The sequence below is a fragment of the Narcine bancroftii genome, chromosome 5 (genome assembly GCF_036971445.1).
Source record: "Narcine bancroftii isolate sNarBan1 chromosome 5, sNarBan1.hap1, whole genome shotgun sequence".
Lineage (NCBI taxonomy): Eukaryota > Metazoa > Chordata > Chondrichthyes > Torpediniformes > Narcinidae > Narcine > Narcine bancroftii.
Window position 1 is genome coordinate 242,071,500 of NC_091473.1, and position 25,638 is coordinate 242,097,137.

The 25,638-nt window shown below is 41.0% G+C and overlaps 1 protein-coding gene across 9 annotated transcripts in view; it reads left to right on the top strand.

The window, feature by feature from the left end:
• Positions 1 to 24,566, top strand: part of prok1 (prokineticin 1) — a 101,066-nt gene extending 76,500 nt beyond the window's left edge. For 7 of the 9 annotated variants that reach the window (XM_069941837.1, XM_069941840.1, XM_069941842.1 and 4 more), the window contains 2 exons: positions 21,346 to 21,471; positions 24,024 to 24,566. In XM_069941837.1, coding sequence (XP_069797938.1) covers positions 21,346 to 21,471; positions 24,024 to 24,146 — 249 coding nt within the window. In that variant the 3' untranslated portion in view covers positions 24,147 to 24,566. Of the gene's footprint in view, positions 1 to 18,331; positions 18,362 to 18,938; positions 19,008 to 21,345; positions 21,472 to 24,023 lie in introns of those variants that run through there. The other 2 variants (XR_011358474.1, XM_069941843.1) reach the window with 2 other exon arrangements.
• The last annotated feature ends 1,072 nt before the right edge of the window (positions 24,567 to 25,638 follow it).

Sequence of the window (25,638 nt, forward strand, 5' to 3'; positions counted from 1 at the left end):
TTCAGGGAAAACTTCACTGCTCAGGAGATTTTTTTAAAAATGAAGTATAATTTTAACCTCATAGTTCTAGCGTACGGGCTCAAGATTTGTAGAAATAAGGAATATTTGCCCCTCAAATTATAAATGCCTTGCTGTATGTACAGCTAAATGTCTGTCTTGGTGTACTTAAAGCCTCCATGAAAAAGCAAGCACCCACTGACTTTGAGTGCCAATGAGCACTCAAAGAGGAGAAGAGGCATTGCAGATGGTATTGAGAATCTCAAGTCCATGCATTGGGAGCAGACAGAATCCCTTGTAAATGACTGAAGGAGCACATCACCTATCCATTGTCTCACTAGATCAAAGACACATTGACCTCTTCAGTCACCTCTGAATCCACGTAGCCTGAGGCAGAACCTGAGGCTCTGAATAGGAAGAACAAAGCAATACAAATGCCCAATAGCTCTCAAGTCAAATATCTACAGAACACGTTTTGAAATAAAACTAGATAAAACTATCAAAATAATTCTGGGCTGCAGTAGTGTTCTGATTGGACAGATGCAACCCACAGGCCACCAATTGAGAATTCTCATCCAAACCAAATCTCTTGAAAGACCCTGATCAAAAATTTAAACCAATTTAATACAAGCTGCAATGGTTTAGCTCCAGGCCAACACACAGCTTAGCAATTTACCTATCATCACAAATTTTATTGGCAGACTCCAATAATTATAAATAATATGAATCGATTTACCCAGGAAAATAAAATATTCCTTCCATCCAATACTCCCATCAGGAAGTATCTCACAGACTCTGGTCATGTTTATTATCCTGGGTTTATTCCTACTCTCATTTTGCTGTCTAATTGAAATCTACAAGTGACAGAATGCAAATTATATATTTCTGGTAATGTTTGGAGGTGCATTTTGTGTAGAAAAAGTGTGTTTCTGCATCTATCAAGTTAACATAGAACATAACACAAATATTGAACTGGACTTTGGATAGTATTGTGGCATTTTTTAAATTTAAAAACATTTAAATTTTATTTACAACATGGTAGAAAGCCAATTGAGACCGGTGCCACCCAATTCAAGAGATTTAGATGTTATTCCATGTTTACTATTCTTGTATAGACCATTAGGGTGTTGGGTTGTTGCCCAACCAACCATTTTTCCCCTGCAGCCGCTGCAACCGTGTCTGCCTGTCCCGCATCGGACTTGTCAGCCACAAACGAGCCTGCAGCTGACGTGGACTTTTACCCCCTCCATAAATCTTCGTCCGCGAAGCCAAGCCAAAGAAAATGGACCATTAGGTACTGTAGCAGTGTTATCCCTGAGTTAGAGGTTCAAATTTCACTCCAAAGAATTGAATACATAAACTGACCATCCTGCCCCCCACCCCCAATATTGTACTGAGGGAAGGTGGCACTGGCAGAGGAACAGCACGGAGGGAGGGGCATGTTCTCTGTGTACGAAGGGAGTGTTGCGTTGACAGAGGAGTAGGAGTTATGAATGTTCCACTGTGAAAGGAGAAACAGTGGTCAAGCACTGCACTGTCAGGGGAACAATACTTTGAGAGTACTGTACTGTCAGAATAATTGTACTGAGGGAGTCACTTCACCCAATCATATCTGTGCAAACAATCTCATGACACTACCTTAAATAATTGGTAATTATCTCTGGTTGTCTGACCCAACGTTATCCCAACTTTGACACCACTAAATAGAGTTATCTGCTCATTATCACATTTCTGTTTGCGGGAGTTTTCAACACATGATTTATTTCCACATTTCTACAGTCTGATGTCCATAATAAGAACAAAATTTAAAGTGAAGGAAAATTCTGAATGGTGAAAGGCAGTGTTTAAAATATAGTTGTTTGCATTGCTCCTTTTATTGTTTATAATTTTTTGTTCTGGTTAGCTTAAGAGGAGAGATTGAGTCATCCGGGACTGTACTCGCTGGAATTTAGAAGAATGAGGGGGTTATCTTACAGAAACATATAAAATTATTAAATGCATAGATAAGAAAGAAGTGGGTAAGTTGCTTTCATTAACCAGAGTTAGGGGACATAGCCTCAAGATTCAAGGTGGCAGATTTAGAACAGAGCTGAGGAGGACTTGCTTTTACCAGTGGAGGCAACCTCAGTAAATATATTTAAGACAAGGTTAGATAGATTTTTACATAGTAGGGGGAAAGGCAGGTAGGTGGTGATGAGCCTTTCATCAGATCAGCCATGATCTCATTGAATGGCAGATCAGGCTTGACGGGCAGGACGGCCGACTCCTGCTCCTATTTCTTAAAATGTTCTTTTCCTTTATTTCTGATTGTCATTCAAAGTAAGGCTTCCTATTGGCGGCAAAATATCAGGCTGAATTACTGTGCCTGTATGGCAATGGAATTTTCAGGCTTCTACAACATCTGATCAATCAAACAATACCTGGAATGGCTGGTTGAATGCATAACTGAGATGTCTGTTGACAGACATCATCTTCATAAACACCTGGGGATTGAAGTATTGTGGAGATATCCACAATGTCAATATTCAGTTAATAATAAAGAATGATAATTTTGAAGCTTCATCTTTCAAAACTTGAAGCAGTATTATCTGGAAGATATGGTGGCAAGTGTGCATCAGACAGATGGAGCCTGGTAAAGTGGATGTCCATCATTATACTCCATAGCTTAATGAACACCTCATTCTTCAGGAAAGTGATTTATTGTAGGCTGCTGTAAACATTTTGCACCGTTCAGTGTAATAGTACTTTCAGATCAAAATGTCTGGAACAGACAAACCAATTATTGGAAAATGTCCCCTTGTATTCCTTTAAGTTTCAAGGATTGTTGAATGTCTCTTTGCATTGACTCCCTCTCTTTCCCATTGAGTGGCCAACTGCCTCATGAAAACAAAACTGCTGGAGACCCCGCATCAGACCCAAAATGTTGGCCATCCCTTTGCATCCACTGATAGTACTCGGCCCTCTGAGTTCTTCTTGCAGTTTATTTTTTTGCTTTGGTATCTAGGATCTGCAGATCCTTTTACTGAATGAATGCCTGTTAGGTATGTCAATTTTCTACCCAGTTAAGTGCAGGAATGATTTTTAATGATGGTTTAGATCCAAAGTAGTTTCAACCCTTTCATTGGTGCAGGATATTGGGAGGGAAATATTACTCTTTCTTGTATTAAAATCATGGACTTCCTCTTGAAGTTAGCAGTGCTTCACAATTCTGAGTGGGAGTTGTTTTTTTCTTGTTCCCCAGCACCACTCTTATCTTCTTCCCATTTCTGAACCTTGTAATTTCTTATCTCCAAAAGCACTTTGTGGTCATTTTTGGGGGGCTTTATAGAGAGTTTAAGGAGAGCTGGAGGTGAAGCCATGGTAGGTTAGAAGAATTGGAACACAAGGTATTTTAGAAGTAACCGTGTTACACGGTTAGATTAGTAGTTAGCGCAACACTATTACTGGGCCAGATCTGGGTTAGAATCTGACACTGTCTGTAAGATGTTTGTACGTTCTCCCCATGTCTGCGTGGATTTCCTCCAGGTGTACCTTTCAAAACATAGGAGTTTTGGGGATTATAGGTTAATTGGTGTATTTTGGGAGGTATGGGCTCGAGGGCGAGAAAGGCTTATTACCTTGCCACACTGACAACCATGTAGAGCTAAAGTACCCCAAAATGTATAAATTCCCCATAAATTGTGGTGAACTGATAGGATGAAATATTGATCTACTATCAGTTCATAAGATAATTTCAACTGCAGCTTCTTCTGTTTTAAGAGCTGAGCAGAAGAAATTTTGTTCTATTTATGGCTCAATTGCATTCAGGTTACTGGATGTCTTATGGGAGCAACAAATTTTGAATCAATATAGTCGTAGATCACAGGGACGTTCAAGAAGCTGAGAATTTAGGTTGGTTTAATTATTCAGTTTTCTTATTGTATTCGAAGTTAGTTACCAGTTTCCATGATCGTATCTGACAATCATATTGGTTCTTGGCTTGTACATTGCCTACTAGTGTTGGTAACAAGGCTCCACAATGATTACTGGTTTCTTCTTTTGGGTTCTTATTCTGAGTTACTTTTTGGATTCCAAATACAATATTAATTTCTTCACTCCTTTCATACTGCCAATCCTCCTGGCGTGCAGTACCCAGTAAGCCATTCACACTGGACTATGATTTATCTGGTTCATCTGGATCTCTTGGATTTAAGGGGGGGGGGGCCACCTCCAGCGGTGATGTCACGAGTGATGCATTACGTACTTGCAGGGCAGTGAAACTGTAAAACGCACACAATTTAAACTGTTCAAGTTTAGGACAAACCCACAGACCAGCTTGTCATTATTCCCTAAACAATAGAGCATAACAAGTATATACAGATCATTACATAAGATTACCTTTTGTTCCTCATACAATGTAATGCTGCATGCTGACAGCCCTGCTGACTGCACAGCTATATTTCACAGCCCTGCCGGCCATGCTCTGATAGCCCTGCTGGCTGCATTCTGAGGCTTGATCCATTCAGGTCGGCTGATTGACAGCTGGCCAGGTGTTGTCCTGTTCCCTTACACTTCTACAGGTACAGAGGTTGCCCCCGCAGTAGGCCGGAGGTACACTCCTGCAGGTACAGAGGTTGCCCCCTGCAGTAGGCCGGTGGTGTCCCTCCACACACAAGATTACTTATAATACTAGCAGACTGACGCAAGCATGCAAGCACTAACGTTACCTGGTGATTCGAGTAGACCATTCACACCACCACAGAGTGATTAACGAGTTAACTCGGCTGGGCTCTGACACCTCCTCCCACCAAGTGTCAGAGCCCGGTTGATTCTTACTTGTCTTGTCCAGTCGGGGCCTTTTACACTGCCAGATTACCTGCTATGGACCCGCTAAATTGGCTGGTTCAACCTACTTTATTCCGCCAGATTACCTGCTATGGACCTGCTAAATTGGCTGGTTCAACCAACTTTATTCCGCCAGATTACCTGCTGTGGACCCACTAAATTGGCCGGTTCAACCTACTTTATTTTGCGGTGTGAAAAGGGCTGTTTTCAGGATCACAGGAAGCTGAGAATTGAGTCATCTCCTTTTCTATCCACACTTTTATTCCTATCCCTTGGTTACAATCTTTTGTTATTCAATTGGGTGTGAGTTCAGAATAGCCGTAAACTATCTGGTGAAGAAAGCCCTTTGAGGGACTAAATGAACTTCCCTACTCCCCATGTTTTGGTGTAGCTCTAGAGTAGTGGTCCTCAGCCTTCTTTTCCCTACTTACATATCACCTTAAGTCATCCCTCACTAACCACAGCACTTTCGGCAAAGGTTACTAAGGGATGACTTAAGGGTGATATGTGTGTGTGTGTGGGGGGGGGGGGGGGTGGAGAAAAGTTGAGAATCACTGCCATTAGTGCTCCGTGGTTAGTATGGGATTAATTAAGATGGTATGTGAGGAGGAAAAAAAGGTTGAGAACCACTGCTATAAGGGATTGACATTGGATCTTAATCCTCATGTTTGTGCTGCAATTGAAAACCTGAATATTAAATTGCATAACACATATCTCTTATGGCATTTAGCTAACATCTTATATGCATATCATTCTAATCTAAAGCCACTATGAAGACACCAGAATCCTTGCCACAACATTTCTTGGGCCTTTTGTCCCTTTCTCGGTTCATGGCATAAAGTTCACAAGGCGGCAATTGAGCAGCTGATAATTAAGCTGCTAATAAATGAACCATACATAGTTCGGCGGGCAGCAACCTCCATTGAAGAAGACCACAGAGCCCACCTCAATGACAAAAGACAAGGGAGGAAAAACCCAACATCCAACCCCAACCCACCAATTTTCCCTCCCCAACCCACCAATTTTCCCTTGCATCCGCTGCAAACGTGCCTGCCTGTCCCACATCGGACTTGTCAGACACCAACGAGCCTGCAGCAGACATGAACATACCCCTCCATAAATCTTCATCCGTGAAGCCAAGTCAAAGAAAGAACGTAGCACTAAGTGCTGCTCTTGACACTGAATGAATCCATGGGCTTTTCTCCTCAACCTGCTTCTCACCTAATATATGGCAGAAAGTGGAAATTATATTTCTCAGCTGTTGGCCAGAGACTAACAAGACTAAACCATTGATCACTGAATTCCAATAAAAGGGAATGAAATAGAATCTGGAGAAAAAAAACCCAACATAAACCAATTTAATAAACCTGTGTACAAATCCATTTCAATCCTATCTGCCTTTCCTTGTAAATTCAAGACAAGGTATGATCAATCTGAAGATCACATCCTCTTTATCTATAAACTCCAAGGCTTCAGGGAAACTTTAAATGATGTCTTTTTACACATTCCAGCAGCAGATATTAAAACTCTCATGAAAAAAATCTAAATGCAAAATTTGGACTTTTTTTGTCGAGCAGCATAGATTAAAGAACAGGCTCATGGGCTGGAAGGGCCTGTTGCCATGCTGCATGTCCAAGAATGTAGCACAATAACGATCACTTCCAGATGGCTTGGTTTCACTACAAAATCCGATCAAGCACTTCAAGTTGTGACTCACTCTTTCACCCCTGTGCGATGTTCATGAGAGGAACACATGATATCATTCTCCTTAAAAAAAATTCCTTTAGGAGCACTGAACACATTGTCCTGAGTACCTCTTACTGGGCATGCCTTTGACAACGTGATTCTTCTCTTGCAATGCCAACTGTAAAGTAGGTAAAATATTTCCCTGTAAAATGCTTGCCTACCTCCAGCACTACACTGACCTATGATCATCAAGATTCCTCTCTTTCTCCCTTCACCTTGATCTGTGGCTCCATGTTGTGTGGTAAGGGTTCCTTACTCTGCTTGAATGTCCTGATTTTCTCCACATGCAGAACTGAATGAACCCTGCATGAAATTCAGGTGGTCCCATGGATTTCAGCTGACAGTCTTGGAGGATAACTAGCATGCAGAAGTGTACCACCCCTAGTGAAGCCTCAGTTTTGAGATGCAGATGAACGTTAATCTTGTGCAAAATCTTTAGATGCACCAGTTCCACTGAATGCAAATGTGGAACAAAGGGTCAGTGGTATAATAAAGTCGAAGTTCAAGGTTCAGATTTATTGTCCTGATTAGAGACCTCTTTGTATCATCCCACAGATACCACTGATACTATTATATCAAACTGTCTGTTCCACATATCTCAGTGCAATCTAGACATTGTACAGAGTATTCAACTCTTCTGACTCATTGACAGTATCCATTACCAATCAAAAGTAAATCACAAAAATCTGTAGACAACGTGGTCGAAGTTAAAACACAAAATGGTGGAGAAGCTCAGCAGATCAAACGGTGCCTTTTATGTAGCAAAGTTAAAGATACAAGACCAAAGTTTCATGCTTGAGCCCTTCATCAAAGTATGAGAAAATGCTGGCAACGTCCAAGCAAAAGAGTAGGGGGAGAGGTGGTAGCAAAGGCAGGAGATGATTGGTGGAGGAAGCCCATGGCTTTATGTACTATCCCACCCAGACCGTCAGCAGATTAGAGGATCAACATCTTATTTTCTGTCTGGGCACTCTCCAGCCAGATAGCTTTCTACTAAACCTGTTCATCTTTTCTTCCCCCTCCCCTTTCCTGTCTTTCAAGTTCTCCCTCCCTTCTTCCTCCTCATTCACCGAAGCATCCCTCCTTCCCCTCATTGCTGCTGTCTCCTCCCTCCTTTCTCCACCTATCATCTCCTGCCTTTGGCATTCCTTTCACCCCCCCCTTCACTCTTTTGTTCAGATGCCTGCCAGCATTTTCTCATACCCTGAAATGTCGGTTATGAATCTTTACCTTTGCTACATAAGGGACACTGTTGGACCTGCTGAGTTTCTCTAACATTTTGTGTTTTTACTCTATGCGCAATCAGCTTACTCTGGGTATATATGGTCAAGTTATGACTAAATGGCAACAGCATGGCATAGTTTCATCATTGAGAGTCTTGAACTAACTCCATTCAGTGTTTCTCAAAATTAGTTGGTATTTGAGAACTTTGTGTCTTTAACCAGGATAAATTATTTGTAAATAGTTGCAATCTTTATGAGTTTATTAGCATCATTTCTCAACTGAAATTGGTTTAATGCAGAAGTGGTTTTGTCTTCATCCCAGACATACTTCATTCTCACTTCATCTTTAATTTGTCTAAATTCCAGTGAAATGCAAACCAGGGTTGAAGTACCGTAGCTCTTAATTTTCTTTTAAACTACTTTCATGTCTCACAACAGTTTCATGGAAGATCCAACCTCAGCTGGAAGCGGGATGATTCAAAGGAATTAATAAATGCCTGATGCTGTTAAATTACATAAAACTCTCAAAATTTACGTGAGTTTTACACTGATCCATTGTCAACTTTAGGCACATTCCATTGAAAACAAAGATTAAGCTGAATCCTTCAAAAGTAACTGTCAGCCAAAACACACGAATTCTGGTATAACCTTTAACATTCTGGTATGAGGAGAACTGGATGGCAATCCTCTTCCCGACAGCACTTACAGTGAGTACTTCATGTTGGTGCCATTTTAACTTGACCTCAGAGTTGAAACATGTTTTGTCAAAAGAAATACCTCCCATCTGCTACCCTGAATGGTTTATCTCTAAATTTAATGCTGAGGTCCTTTGCAAAGGCAATAGTTTCTCTCCAACTTCTAAATTTTTTAATTACTAAATTAGACATACACCATGGTAACAGGCCATTTCGGCCCACGAGACTATTGCCACCCAATTTACACTCAATTAACTTACAACCCCCAGTACATTTCAAATAGTGGGAGGGAACCAGAGCCCCCAAGGAAAACAGCCACCGGAAGAACGTGCAATATCCTTGCAGACAGCATGGGATTCAAACCCTGATTCCGATCGCTGGCACTGCAAAGGCATTGTGCTAACCACCACCCTTCAACACTATTAAATCAATAATTATGGGATCGAAATATAGCCTCAGCTGCCTTATTGCTTGCCTGAGCATGCAATAAGGCAGCATTTATGTATTGCCCTCTGCTTTTGATGCTTGACAATGAAATAACATTTTAAAAATGGAGTACAATGGACTGGCACTAATAAAGTGCACTTTCAGAACGTGTAATTGAAAATGAATTTCTTTCTCCTGCTCCATTGGAAAATAATTATTTAATATTAATATTTCCCAAATAGTTTATTTCCTCTCTCAGTGCTCAGTGTCAGGTTTCAACTGCTGTATATTTTGGCATTTAAGTTGAGGCTCGAAACCCTCAAAAGGCACTCAAAAATCAGTGGTCGACTTATACGCCAGGTACAAAAATTAGTCCTTAAATTCAACTGAAAAAAAAAACGCTTGATATAGATTTGGCATAAAAGATGGCCTTGGAAGCACCTCCCCACCGTCAGCGCCTCCATTCCCCGACACCTTGCCACCGCTGCCATAACCCAACAAGACATTTTACAATTGTAGAGTTCAAGGTCCCCACTCCTGCCTGGGTGCTGACACGTAGCCATGGTTGCTGCACTGACCACACTTGGGGAGCCAGGCAACTTCTTCTATGCGGACAGCACCACACCCAATGTTGAGAATGGAGTCGCTGTCACCGACTCCGGCTTCAGCCGATACTGGAGATTTGGACCCAACACTGTTTGGCATCTTCCCGGCCAGAAGCAAAGGTCTTTTAACTGTTTTGTTTTACATGCTTGCTTAATTTACAGATTTGATACTTGGCAATTGGTGTGTTATAACAAAGTTTGGGTTGTCGCTGGGAGGCCCGGTCACCAGTCTCCAGCACGTTCCTTGCAGAAAAAGGCGGGGGGTGGGGGGGGGGGGGTCAACATATGTCCATTATATGAAAATGAGGCTGAAAATGGGGACCCGAATTAACTGAAGGACGACTTGTATGTCGAAATATATGGTGATTATCCTGACATCACAGGATGTCTGAGATAAACACATACATTCCAGTCAGTGATTCTGAGAGTAAGTACAGAATTGGGTGGTGGTCTCATTATTCTCTGCACAGTAGAGATTAACATTCAAAATATACAATAGTTTCAGCATCATTTAGAGGAAAGGAGACCAAGTTCACATCGACAGGGTTCTTCATTGGAACTGAATTTAATGCTATGCTTCCTTCTGACACCCACATCCTGCAAATGAATAAAAATAGGAGGGGCCAGGATATAACCTGAAATTAGAGTCAGATCCTAGGAGGTCACAAGTTGTTTTTTTGTTAATAAACTATGTGAGACTTATGACATATTGTGTAAGGGGCCCACTTGATGAAACAGCAATAGGGAATGACAGATCAATCATTGCTTGGCTTTGGAGAGTGCTCTCACAAGCATCATTCACTCAGTCGAGTTGCAAAGGGGCAGGTGCCAGACACATCGTCAGCAGTAAATTCATAGGGCGCAGGGCTAATGAGAAAAATGATTCATACTCGAGAGCTATCAAGGCATATATGACTTGTGATCAAGTGCAGTGTTGCCGTTAATTCTCTCCATCTATCATCAACTATTTGCTGTAAACAAAACTATTTAACTGGTGAAGCTCATTTTTCATGAGATTGTCACAGCCTGCATGACACCCTATAGACGTGTTCTATTCAATAATTACTGACTGATTTACCCTCTTTCACTGAAACATCCCCCCCCCCACCACCTCACCCTCATCCTTCCCAACAATTCTCACTACAAGAGACGTTGGAAGATTGAAACTTTCCTGAATGTGCACTTTAAATGCAGTTTCAGAGAATGGGGACTTGTGATGAATCAAGCACACTTTGAAGAGAAATAGCAATCCATTCCACGATCAGAAGTGATTAATTTAATTCTGGCAAATTGTTCCTTGTGAAGCAGAATTGAATTTTCAACAGGCACAGTTGACAATATATCCCGAGGGTGATACATAGAATATGGTGAGAAGAAAGATGGAAGGTTATGGAAAGGATGGTTAGGAGAGAAAAGAAAAGACTTGCATAAAGAAGAAAATTACATCAAAGATTCCGACCCAGCAAATGTCAAAGTATTTTTTGTTGTCTTCAGATTTCCAGCATCTGCCATCTTTTTAATTTTTCAATGATTCGGAAAATACTTGACGTAGCCATTGATTGAATCACTATAACAGACATCAATGCACACACACACACACACACACACACACACACACACACACACACACACACACACACACACACACACACACACACACAGACACACACACACACACACACACACACACACACACACACACACACACACACACACACAATACTATTTGTTATCTTAGCTCGCCAGCTAGTATCAATGCCCTGTATTTTTTGAGCCTTCAACCGCAAGAAACATTTTATTTATTTTATTTTATTGTTTTAATTTAGAGATACAGCGCAGTATCTCGTCGACAAGCGCAGAGCAGTATTCCGTCAACAAGCCTGTGCTGGCCAAATACACTCATGTAATGAATTAGCCTACTTTTTGGAGGTTGGGAGGAAACCAGAGCACTTGGAGGAAACCCACCCAGTCACTTTGAGAACGTACACACTCCTTAAAGACAGCATCGGATTTGAACCTAGGCTGCAGGTGTTGTTATAGCATTATGCTAACCACCATACTAACTGTGCCGATTATTTTTTAAAATTTCAATTTTAATTTACTTTAATTTTTCTTTCTATTTAATCACTTTTTAAAATATTTATAACAAATAGAAAAACCATGTATCACGTTATAAAACTTAATTAAATAAATCTTGATTTATATAAAAGAGAAAAAGAATAAAAAGAGAAAATATCTACAAAACCATTTAAACCCCAGCTAAACCCTCCCTCCCAACCCCCAACCCTACTACCCCCACTACGAAACATCTAAATTGCTAAAATGCATATTAAACATAATTATATATTGAATTGGATCACTTCAGAATATGCTGAAAGATCCAAAAAATATTTCACAAGAAAACATTATTTATTTTTAAGGAAAGACTTCTCCAGTCCGGAAGATTCAAAGGAACTATTTATAATTTCAAACCCAATATTCGAGCATACGGGCTCCAAATCTGTAAAAATATAGAATATTTACCTCTCAAATTATGTAATTTTTTCTAATGGAATGCAACTTTGAATCTCTGTTTGCCATCTTCCGAATGTTAATGAAACATCTGATTTTCAAGTAACAATGGTACATTTCCTTGCTAATTTAACAAATTTCAACTGAAAATTTGATAAACATAATTTAGGAGTTACATTTTCAAAATTTCCCATTAATAATAACTCAGGATTCAATGGATAAACACACCTGTAACCTGTTGTAAAAACTTACTAATAGAAATCCAAAAAGGTTTAACTTTTGAGCAAGACCAAGTGGAATGAATAAAAATTCCAATACTTCTATATAATCTCATGAGAAAAAAAAACTCCAAGCATGCCTTTGTTATTATTGATCCCTTGACTGGAGGCTGACCAATCACACACAGATTTGATACTTGGCATTTCGTGTGGACCATGATACCAGTGAAAGCGATTGTTGCAAAAACTCATTCCAAATGATGCTATCCTCAAAACCTAACCTTAAGTTAAATATGAAAGTCATAACTTAATTTTCAGCTTTGCGAGCGTGAAGGAACTGGAGAGTTTGCCATGGGCTGTGAGAATGCTAAATAATCCAATGTAATCTCGTACCCACTATCTGAGATGCTCATGCTCTTGAGATGATATTTATTTATTTGTAGAGATGAAATACTTGTACTGCTTGTCTGTATATGTTTTACGTCTGGTTGTGTATCTGCATGTTTTGCACTGAGGACCAGAGAACGCTGTTTCATCAGGTTGTTCTTCTGCAATGATATGACAACAAATTTGACTTGACTTGACCTGACGACTTTGTGCTCAACTTATTTAATCTTACAAGCACTTCCCTGGAGGTGGATAACACTTCCCTGAGCTTCTTTTAGTTTTATTATTAACCCTCTTTCCTTCGATGCATGATCTTCTGTGCCCCATTTCTCACCCCTCTTTCGACTTTCCATTTCCCCTTCTTTGATAGGAATGGAGCACATACTTGATCAAAGGCCAAAATCCCTTCCTCTAAGTACTCACCCCATCCCCTCCCTCATTCCATACCATTCAACCTGTTATCCTTAACACTCACTTCAAAAGGAAAGTGGGCTCATTTTGTTCCAAGCAGGCCCAGGTGTTAAAACGGCTGAGACCTGGCGTGTCAAGTGAGCTTGGCAAAATCTTGGCCAAACAGTTCCACTCCTGTCTCATAACCTAACTTAAATTGCCAAGGGAACAGGAAGAAGATAATTAAAATTCAATTGAGGAGGCGAACAAAATAATGGTAAAAAAATGTTTTATAATGAACAGCACAGGTAAAATTGTTCAATTAAATTGGTTCCAAGAATGTAAAATCCAATTCAATTTAACCTGCACATTTACAAATGTTCCAGGACTTTAAAAGTCTGTTGTGCTAATAACAGTTTCTTATAAAATGATTCTTTATTTATATTACATAATGAACTGACAGTTCTCTGGGCATGGCATTTAATGATCTTTAATTTATTGAGAAATTAGTTTTGCGTTAATATCACATCAGGTAGGTAAAGACAAGTTGGATTCCACTGGTGTTTGAAAGCAAAGTTGAAAAGAAATAGGATGTAGAATAGGCTACATATTCCCTCAAACACACTTCGATCTAATATCCTGAATAATATTCTACAACAATCCATTTAATTTCTATATCCATATTCTTTATTGTCCAAAATACATTGATATCTGTCTAGGACATACAGTACTTGGAAATTGAAGTATTGCAACCCTTGTTCAAGAATCTGTTTCAAAGATTCATAAGCCTCTCAGTGAAGAAATGTTTCACCTCTGAACTGAATGACTCATTCCACTTTGTTCAGAGGCTATGATTCCTTGTTTTACACCTAGTCTGGGTAAACTTTCAGTTCCTACCTCTGTCAGCCTCTTTTAGATTTGTTTGGTGTCAATGTGATCATCTCAAATTTTCCTCCAATTTGGATTATGCAGGCAAGGTATAGAGTTATACAATTAGGGGAATGCTCCTTTCCTGCTTCAAATTCAAGCTTATTGCCCCAGTACCACAGCATTGTTTGTTTAATCCTGTGATTTGAATAAACTAAATAACCGTTAAAGCTTTATGATTACATCATTCATTCCTTTCCCTGGATCCATGGCTCTGTGCTCAGGCCTAGTTTAGCACCAGACCAGAGAATCCTGAAGATCCCAAGCTATGTTTCTGAGTCTGCGATGATTCAGTTCTCAGGTGCGTCACAACTGATATTCCAAAGGAGGACATGGTCATAGGTTACTATATATTACCATACGTGTGTGTGTGTGTGTGTGCGTGTGTGTGTGTGTGCATGCATATGTGTCCATATATGGTAACCTATGACCATGTCCTCCTTTGGAATGGCCCCCCTTTTATGCGACACGGCTGCTGAGAACACCTACTGAGGTTCTGGATTCCTTTGGAATGAGCAGTTCCTAACATAAGATGGGTATGAAGCTGCCCCAGTTGGGGAAATAATCCTGCAGCATTTAAAAAAAAATTAGAAATACAGCATGGTAACAGGCCCTACAGCCCATGACCTCATGTCACCCAATTACACCCAATTGACCTACCCCCCCACCCCCCAGTACATTTTGATAGTGAGAGGAAACCAGAACACCCAGGGAAAACCCATGCAGACACGGGAAGAATGTACAAATTCCTTACAGACAGCGTGAGATTTGAACCCCGGTTCCGATCGCTGGTGCTGTAACATCATTGTGTTAATCACTGCACTAACCCTGCCACCCAAGTGTGCAACATAGATGTTCAGGTGTCCGTCAAAGGAGTTCAGATCCTTATCAGGATCAGATTTCTTTCGGCAAGAAATCTGATAATAAATGACTTTCAGAGGAATCTTTATTTGAAAGGAAAAGATATTGAATTGAAGATATGAAAATAAAGTGAGCTAATGGAACATACGTGTACATAACATCTACAGATAAGCTGCAGTGGATCTATGGCATTGCAATGTTGCCAGAAAAAAACAGAAGGTCAGAGCTGAAGAGAGAAAGAGGGAAAGAAAAAACTGGCAGAAGTAGAGAGAAGCAGGGAGTAAGAGAGAGAGAGAGAGAGAGAGAGAGAGACAACATGAGAGAGAGGAGCAGAGTGAGTGGGAGAGAGATGGAAAAGTAAAAGGGAAAAGAAGATAATAAAAGAATGAACTGTATAAAGAGCTCAAAAGTATTGTATGCAGCACATGTATGAGTGAATACATCCCACTTGAGAATATTCCTAGCTTTCTTTGTTTAATAATGTTAGTATCAATCTCCATTTCCCTTTTTTCCTGTATGTTTATCTGGGATCCCTTTAAATTACTTTATGTCATTTACCTCAAACATCCCATTCAGTGGAAGTTCACAATCCTAGCAACTTCCAGATAAAGGTCTAGAATTCTTCTGAATTCTCTCTCATTTCATGGTGACTGTCTTGAATCGATCATCCATTGCAGCACTCCCTGTGACTCGTTAAGATAATGAAATTTTAAAGAGCTAATTTTGGTGACTGTTCTGCATTATCATTTCAGCAAGAAAGAGATCGAGCTTATACATCCTTCTGTACAAATATCTAAGACCATTGCAGTATATCTTTTGCCGTCTCCATCCTCCATCTCTTTTTTATAATTGTGCAGTATTCCAAATACTGTAAAACCCTTGGTATCTGGTATTCAAGCAACTGAAAAAAAACAAGCCGACAGAGAGAAAAAATAATTGGTAAAAAAGACTCAAGTTTAAAATTGTAAAAGTAAATATTTTCTGAAGTAACACGTAAAGTTGGGAGCAGATATTCAGCCAGTGAAGCACCTTGGTCGTGTTTTGCTCATAGCAGCTGTTTCAATTAAATTGTGTGAAACAGCAATGGCATCGCCCATGATGAAGGGCTGTTTGATGCTGCTTTTAAAGTGTCTCCTTATCACTGACAGTCACCCTATTAAGAGGCTTTATCTGTAAACTTGGGGGAGGGGGATTAATTATCTATAATGTTATTGTTCGTCTTTCGGGGGATCAGCAGGCTGCAGTAACAGTTGAATGTTATCAATGTGACTGAAAATAAAGTAAAATGCTTTAAAGTTTATATATTCATGTACGTGAAGTTTGATCAGTGTAAGTACTGAGTAGTATTTGTGTCTTTTGTCTTTTAAACAGTTTATTCTTAATGTAGGTGTATTGCTTAGGCATTCTTATTCTTTGGCTTGGCTTCGCGGACGAAGATTTATGGAGGGGGTAAAAAGTCCACGTCAGCTGCAGGCTCGTTTGTGGCTCACAAGTCCGATGCGGGACAGGCAGACACGATTGCAGCGGTTGCAAGGGAAAATTGGTTGGTTGGGGTTGGGTGTTGGGTTTTTCCTCCTTTGCCTTTTGTCAGTGAGGCGGGCTCTGCGGTCTTCTTCAAAGGAGGTTGCTGCCCGCCAAACTGTGAGGCGCCAAGATGCACGGTTTGAGGCGCTATCAGCCCACTGGCGGTGGTCAATGTGGCAGGCACCAAGAGACTTCTTTAGGCAGTCCTTGTACCTTTTCTTTGGTGCACCTCTGTCACGGTGGCCAGTGGAGAGCTCGCCATATAATACGATCTTGGGAAGGCGATGGTCCTCCATTCTGGAGACGTGACCCATCCAGCGCAGCTGGATCTTCAGCAGCGTGGACTCGATGCTGTCGACCTCTGCCATCTCGAGTACTTCGACGTTAGGGGTGTAAGCGCTCCAATGGATGTTGAGGATGGAGCGGAGACAACGCTGGTGGAAGCGTTCTAGGAGCCGTAGGTGGTGCCGGTAGAGGACCCATGATTCGGAGCCGAACAGGAGTGTGGGTATGACAACGGCTCTGTATACGCTTATCTTTGTGAGGTTTTTCAGTTGGTTGTTTTTCCAGACTCTTTTGTGTAGTCTTCCAAAGGCGCTATTTGCCTTGGCGAGTCTGTTGTCTATCTCATTGTCGATCCTTGCATCTGAAGAAATGGTGCAGCCGAGATAGGTAAACTGGTTGACCGTTTTGAGTTTTGTGTGCCCGATGGAGATGTGGGGGGGCTGGTAGTCATGGTGGGGAGCTGGCTGATGGAGGACCTCAGTTTTCTTCAGGCTGACTTCCAGGCCAAACATTTTGGCAGTTTCCGCAAAGCAGGACGTCAAGCGCTGAAGAGCTGGCTCTGAATGGGCAACTAAAGCGGCATCATCTGCAAAGAGTAGTTCACGGACAAGTTTCTCTTTTGTCTTGGTGTGAGCTTGCAGGCGCCTCAGATTGAAGAGATTGCAATCCGTGCAGTACCGGATGTAAACAGCGTCTTCATTGTTGGGGTCTTTCATGGCCTTTATCAACTGGCAAATACACTTAATCCTCATCGGTGCCGGATACCAGGGGATTCTACAATATCTCTGTACTTTAACTGAAGTTTGAGAAAAGTTTGATTCTTCTGCATAAAAATACTTAGAAATTCCTTTCTGGTTAGTCAAGTATATTTTCATCTGATTGTATAAGTACAGCATTCTCCAGTCACTTTAAAAAGCTATTAAAATAGCTTTAAATATTAAAAATTAAAAATAATACCATTTAAACATTGAATAAAAAAAGTTTCATTATCATCACCCTACATTTCTAAGAAATATTTAAAATATTAAATTATAAATAAAACAACATACTTTTTTTTCCTCCTGATCTCAAACTTGGGAATATATTTAAGTGAAGCCACTGATTCCAATGCATGGCAGGATGATGGAGCTGCACCATTGGATTCTACCTGCGGTCCATCACATTTTTAATTTATACCAGGCCTTTCTATAAGCAGGACTTACCTAGGAGTGTTTCACCGCTGCTGGTTCTCTTCATAACTGCCAACCACAGCCAGCACATTCTGATCTTATTTTCTACTTGATATGCCTCCTTGATAAATATGAAGGACAGTAGTTAACTGTTTCTGGGTATTTTTTTGCTGTGGCTGCCTCTAACTTCTCTCATCACTCAGTCATACTTCATGCATTACTTTCTCTCCTGCAGGTTTGGTGTAAACTCTGCAAGTTTATATGCCTTCATAATTTATTTTCATTGTTCCTCTTTGACTTCTAATTTACTTGTATTTTAGCTTGCTATTCTCTCCCTACTGTAAATTTACTTTGTGTATTCGCCTTTCCTACATTTATATTTCTGTGCATTGAGTTGTGGTATCCCATTCGTGTCTGGTTTTCACAAAGTATATATTTTCCTGGTCTGATGCACATCTTTTTAAAGCTTTCCATTATTGTTCTGTGTCATCACTGGGCAATTTTGTCATCCATTTTATTTTCCTATTCTATTCTCAAATCCAGGTTCTTGCCCTGATCTCCTTCAGCTTTGAGGTATATTTTGTTTTTGTTTTCACTTTTTTCAAAATTTAATGAGAGCTGAGGACAAAAGGAATGGTTAGATAGAGAGAGGTACTGAAGGTAAAAAGAGAAAGGGAGAGGGGCGGGGGGGGAGGGGGTTACTGAGATCAGACAGTATAAAGAGTAAGTAAAGGCAAAAACTTTGTGAGAATCTGATAGAAGTAGATAGAGAGAGGGAAAGAGACAGAGATAGAGAAAGAGGTACAAAATAAAAGTAGAACAAGAATGGAAAGAAAGAGAGGTGAGTGATGGAAAAGGAAAAATGAAACAGGCAAAAAAGGGGAGTGAAATAAGGAGGGGGAAAAGAGATAAAGTTTGAGAGACTGAGAGAAAGGCAGAGAGAATGAGAGAGACAGTGAGAGAGAGATAAAGAGACACACACACACATAAAGGGAGAGAGAGAGAGAGAAATTCAGCAGATTTCATGAGCAGGGACTGAAGTGGGAGGGCACAGTTCCTGAAATCGCTGTCTGATTTAGAGGTGGATTACAAACCAGCTCTACAGAGTGACTGAAACAGACACAAAGCTCATCACTTCTTCGGATTCAATATGAAAATTCTGCTCCTCCTAACTTTCCTGCTTTTAATAAGTTTCAGCAAAAGTATTGTCATTACAGGGGTAAGTCTGCATATTTTACATATAGAAAGTTATAACAGTGAATAAATTATAATAAATTAATTTATTTGTGTATTTGAGATTTAAAGAAAATTACATTTTTCTGCATCTATTCACTAAATTATTGTCCAATTTCTAAAATTTCCTGGAATGCTTATTTTAATTTTTGTGGTGAGATCAATTCTATCTGTTAAATCATAAACATGTGGAATATCATAAATAGGAGCATATTCTTTTTGTATAATTGTGATTAGCTGTATAAAGGCATCTTTATAAAGTGCAGTGCTGCTTTCTGAACAACAGCTATCAATTATTCCTTCAATTTGTGTAAATGTATTGCTAACTAGATTATTTATATAGGTACAAGGACAGTTTAACAATCCATACTCTTGAAAATGACAGTGGAACAATGCAGACAGGTCTCAAAGGCCAACTGATATAAATAAAAACTAAGATAGGCTCCACCAGTAACATTAATCCACATTCCTCCTTTCAGATGTTGCCGTTAGCAGTGTGTTTATAGTATTCACCATTGGAGACATTTGTCATTGTTCAAACTCTTCACATTTGCTTGCTGAAGATTGGTGGTGCATGGATTAATTTTCAGAATGTTGCTATTTTGGAGTTTTGCTTTGTTTTATTTCAGTTAATCCTGGGTCTGTGAACAATATGATTGGCTTCCAGTCACACTGATGTAGCAGCAATCCTGGCCAGTATTAGCCTGAATCCTCTTGCTAACTCAGTCTAGTTGAACAATGAATTGTCACAAGCCAGGAATGCAGATTAAACTTTGATTAAACATTGCAGATTAAACTTTAGCCAGATTTACCAAATAGAGTGGCAGGTAGGAATTTACTAGGGAAGGAAATGGTTCGTAATGGAGAGCAGGATTTAAAAAAAATGAAGAATGCTGGGAGTCCAAGATGAATTCAGCAAAGACTGGTGGGTGGGGTGAGGGTCTGGATATAAGAGAGAAAAGACAGCTGGCAGTTTCAGGTGGATATCCATTTGTGGAATGATGGCCAAGAAAAAGCAATGGATTGAAGAAATAAAATTATTCAGTCTCCGCCTGTCTTGAATGGTTAGGATAATTTCATAATTCTGAAAACAATTATTGATTGTGTGTGAAAGAGAGAGAAAATACTCAGATTCAGTCCTGAGCTTGGGCGCTGTCAGTGGAGATTACACACTCATCTGTTTCCTCCAGGTGCTCTGGTTTCTTCCCATATTCCAAAGACAAAAGGTAGGATAATTGGCTGCTTTCCCCAGTATGTAGGTGAATGGCAGAATCTAGAAGGAGTTGACGAGTGTGTGAGGAACATAGCAAATGGGATTAATACAGGCTGCTTTAAATGATCTTTCTGAGACTTTGGACTAAAGTGCATTTTGCTATGCTGTATCTCTCTCTAAGAGTCATTGACGTTGTGATTCCCCATCAGGTAGGCTTTACTTATCTCACGTCCAATTGTTTTATATATTAAATGACAAGAAAACGACTTCTAGGATTGGATGAAATTTCAAATATCATTGTCTCATTTCACCACCAAAATGATTGATGTCAGTGAACTCTAAGGGAAGGTGTTCACCTTTGTTCGACTGATCTGGAATATTGAGCCACTGGGGCCAGTGCAGAGTTTGTGAAAAATTGTGGACAATACTAGGAGCCAACAAGAAAGATGAATTTCTCTCGTTTTACTTAACAATTTCTAAGTTTTTTTGTGACAATCTCAACCGGAGACCCCAACTTAAGATGGAAGGGGAAATTCTCCCGCCACCCTAAGTTTGCTGACATGCACCAATGTTCACGCAAGGGGAGCATCCGAACGGACAGGTGATTTTGAGCCAAAGCCTTTTGGAAACGTAGGCAGCGGAGAAAACTAGATATGGAGACATCGATGACAAGGGAGTCAAACCAGTTGACTTTTAGAAACTAGGGGACAGAAGCTGGTCAGATTGTTCTGATATTCAGGAAGTTAAACCAAATAATTTGGAAGAGAATGCAGATCCTAAATGTCATTATTTGAACATAGAACATAGAATATTGCAGCACAGTGTAGGCTCCTTGTCCCATGATCTTGTTCTAACCTATATAAACCTACTCAGCAAACTCAACCTTCCCTGCCACACACCCATAATTCTCTAGTTTTCTTGCATCCATTTGCCTAAGAGTCTTTTAAATGTCCCTATTGTACCAGCCTCCACAACCACCCTTGGCAAAGCATTCCAGGCACTTACGACTGTCTGTGTAAAAAACTTATTTGTTTCATTATCATCCTCTCCTTTGTGCGGTGTTCCATTTGGAAATTATGGGCTGCACTGTAAACTGTATCTCTATCTGCAGGCTTGTGAACGGGATGTGCAGTGTGGCCCAGGATCCTGCTGTGCTGTCAGTTTGTGGCTGCGTGGATTGCGGATGTGCACTCCACGGGGACAGGAAGGAGATAAGTGCCATCCCTTCAGTCACAAGGTTGGAATCTGTCGCAATGTCTCATTAACGGCGGCATGGTTAGCGTAGTGCTCAGCGCAATGCTGTTGCCTCGCCAGCAGTCGGGACTGGGGTTTGAATACCGTGCTGTCTGTAAGGAGCATGGATGTTCTTCCCGTGACTGCGTGGGTTTCCTCCATGTGCTCCAGTTTCCTCCCACCCTTCAAATGTACTGGGGGTTGTAGGTCATTTGGGTGTAATTGGGCAGAACAGGCCTAATACCATGTTGTATGTCTAAATTTAAAAACAATTTATTTTGTGTTAGGACCACCATATCCAGTCATAATTCAACCAGAGGAAGAAGAGGAGAACGAAGGAAACAACGAGCTGTAGTACTAAGCCCCACTATCTAATATAATGCTACAATTAGCATAGCACAGCACATAGAACCTTAATACCATGTTCAGTAGACTGAAGTTCACTGGATGGAACAATGTTTCTCCGGACCACAAAATACACAGCACATAAAAATCACATATACATATACACATGTAGTTATAAAATAAATAAATAAATACAGGAAGATGTTATTTCTCAGCTTGACAATCCAGATTATGATGCTCCTGTACTTCCTTCTTGATGGTATTGGGGTCAAATATTCCATGTGCAAGGGGTCCTCCATAATTATTTGAGCCCTATTTAACCAGCGCTCCCGGTGAATGTCTCCAATGAAGAAAAGTGAGACCCCACTGATTTTTTAAGACATACAGCATGGTAACTGGCTCTTTCAGCCATGAGCTCATGCCATCCAAATACACCCCCTGGTACATTTTGAACGGTGGGAGGAAACCAGAGCACCCAGCCGAAACCCATGCAGACACGGGGAGAACATACAGACAGTGCCAAATTCGAATCCCGATCTCTGGCACTTTAACAGCATTGATCTAACTGTGTTGCTCATCTTCTCGGCTATTTTGATAATCCACTATTGACATTCGAGGCTATTGCAGGTAGGACACTGATGCTAAGTGCCAGGAAGAGTACCTGAGTCTCAGTCAGGAAACACTTGGTAATTGGCACTGTATCAGTGGCCAGCACGACAGTCAGTCAATCTAGGGATTCAGTACCAGAATACTGAGGCTCAGCACCACAGATGATATCAGTCCACAGTACCAGTTGACATTCTGGGCTCTGTACCAGAGTCTATATTGGGGCAAATAGCAAAGTTGGAGGAACTCAACAGGTTGGATAACATCTGAGGAGGGTAATGGAGATTCAGGTTTCAGATTTATTGTCGTAATATCACGTACAACCCAAAGATCCTTTTTCCTGCAGCCAAGGAAGAATGACCACTTATTCGTAGTGCAAAAGACTGTAAACATGTAAACAATAAAGAAATGTAAACAAATGGACTGTGCAAGGCAGAGAGGGAAAAAAATGAAGTCCAAAAGTCAGAGTCCTTAAATGAGTCCCTGATTGAGTTTGTCGTTGAGGAGTCCGATGATGGAGGGGTAGCAGCTCTTCCTGAACCCGGTTATGTTTGTCTTGAGGCACCTGTACTTCTTTCCTGATGGCAAACAGTGAGAACAACATATGTCCTGGGTGGAGTGGATCTCTGATTTCAGCATTCCCTGTACACATTCTCAATGGAGGGAAGGATTTTCCTGTGATGTCCTGGGCTATGTCCACTACCTTTTGCAGGGCTTTATGCTCAGGGATATTGGTGACCCATACCAGATCCCTGATGCAGCTGGTCAGCACACTTTCCACCACACATCTGTAGAAATTTGCCAGGATTTCTGATGTCTTGCCAAACCTCCAAAAACTCCTGAGGAAATCGAGGCGCTGACACCATGCATAAGTGTGTTTGGTCCTTGAAAGATCCTCTGAGATAGTGTCTCCCCAGAACTTAAATATGCTCACCCTCTCCACCTCTGATCCCCCAATGATCACTGGATCGTACACTTCTAGTTTTCCCTTCCTGAAGTCAACATTCAGCTCCTTGGTCATGGTGATATTGAGTGCGAGGTTGTTGTTGGTGCACCATTCAGCCAAGTTTTCAATCTCCATCGTGTTTGCTGACTCATTGCCATTTTTTATACGGCCCACGACTGTGGTACCGTCAGCAAATTTGTCAGTGATGTTGTTGTAAACTGCCTATAGGTGTATTTTAATGATTCTGATCTGGACCCTTCATCCATACTGCAGCTTCGTGACATACAAGCTATAGAAATGCTCCAACCAGAATCTTTCTTGGGGCTCAGCACCAGTAAATATATTGAATTTCAGTACCCAGTCCACACTAAGGGTCTGTACATGGTCTCAAATAGAGCTTGGTACCAGGGTCCATATACTGAGGCTGGGTCTACATCACCAGAATTGGTGGCAGTGCTGTTATGCTGTGGGTTAGTACCAGAAGGTTCACACAGGGGATGAGTGGCAGGACCTATATCAGGGATCATTATGCGGAAGTGTGAAGAGATGCAAATCTCACTAGATGGATGGGTGAAAGGATTGGTGCTGCGTCGTGCCTTGCTGTGTTTTCAGTTGAAATGCAGCTTCATGGCTGATGTCTTCTGTCTTTCCCCCTGTAGGTTCCGTTCCCCGGGAAGCGACAACACCACACCTGTCCGTGTATGCCACATCTTTCCTGCTCCAGGTCTGCAGATGCCAGCTTTCAATGCACCTCCCACTTTAAACATCTGGAATTCCAGTGAGCGTGTCTGAAAGAGGGCGAGAGTGGAGACTCCGCAAGCAACGACAGACACGGCAGTCCACAGTTCCACTGCAACACGTTCGGTTTTGAAATGGGCCAATGTGAAGTGGTACTGATAGTTGCGTTGAAAGATCCCTTCTGGTAACCGGGCAAAGACTGCTTACTCCCTCCTCTGATCCCTTGCTTGGAGACCCATTATAAAGTGTTGTGTCTGTGTCAATTGAGTAGTTCAGAAGCCTCCGATTTATTTGTTCAGCTTCCAAATGAGAATGAATTATGAGCAAGGCAAACCCCTCCCGACACTGCCTGGAGATTATTTACACAGTTAGACACAAGACTGCATCAGTCCTGTCCGACTACACTGTCCTAGTCAGGATTAACATACAACACTTAATCAGCTGGTGGAAGTCAACAGATCGAACTGCGTCTGTGGTGGGGGTGGGGAGGGGTTGGGGGGGGGTGAATTGCTCATGTTTCAGTCACTAGAAAGAAGAGGGGTGAGATAGGATCTGGTAGGTGAAGCAATAAGGGGTAAAAGATGAAGGACAGGTGAAGCCAAGAGAGGGGGAAAGTGGGAGGACAAGAGAAGGATGGGAATGAGCAAAGGAGAGAGGGGTATTAAAATTTAGACATACAGCATGATAATGGGTCCTTTCGGCCCACAGGCCCGTGTCTCCCAATTGACCTACAACCCCGGTATATCTTGAATGGTGGGAGGAAACTGGAGCCCCTGGGGAAAACTCATGCAGACACAGAGAGACTGTACAAACTCTTTACAGACAGTGCAGGAATCGAACCTTGGTCCCAATCGCTGGCGCCGTAACAGCCTTGTGCTAACTGTGCGCTAATTGTGCAATATATCATTGGGTTCAAAATAACATCAGGGTTAATATGGAAGATAGAATAATCTCAGTAATTAAGGAACTTACCATGAACTTAATAGTTACTCATGGGGTTGGAAAGCAGGATAAACAAAATTAAATATAACATCTATAAAAAAGCACCCAGCCATTTTTTCCTCTGCTTCATACGTCTTGGAAATGGGGAAGTGGACATGACGTCTGGTATTCTTGCTCCTAAGCATCATATCAACAAACGTGTTAAAAGACAGAGGACCCCTAACATATCCATCTTGAACGATGCAGTGGCTTCTAACTCAAGAGGTGGGAGTGTCGTGACAAACACGTTGAATTATCTAGAGGAAATGAGTTCAGATCCTATCAGAGAATCTTGTTCCTTTGAATTCAGCTTTGAACTGAAGTAAAAGGGTCCATGAAAATAGTGTTATTTTGCAAATCGGTTCAATGACTGTAGAAGAAAGCTGGTTGTAACTTCTGTTCTGATCAGCCCTTTCAACTCTCCTTCCCAAGTGCTTGCTTTCTTCACACTGCCATAGTGAGAATTACTGCCACTGCCAGTGTACCAATATCATTCTTGAAGCACAATACCTAATATCCCACATTTTCCAGCCAGCTCTCCATTTCCCTTGTCAC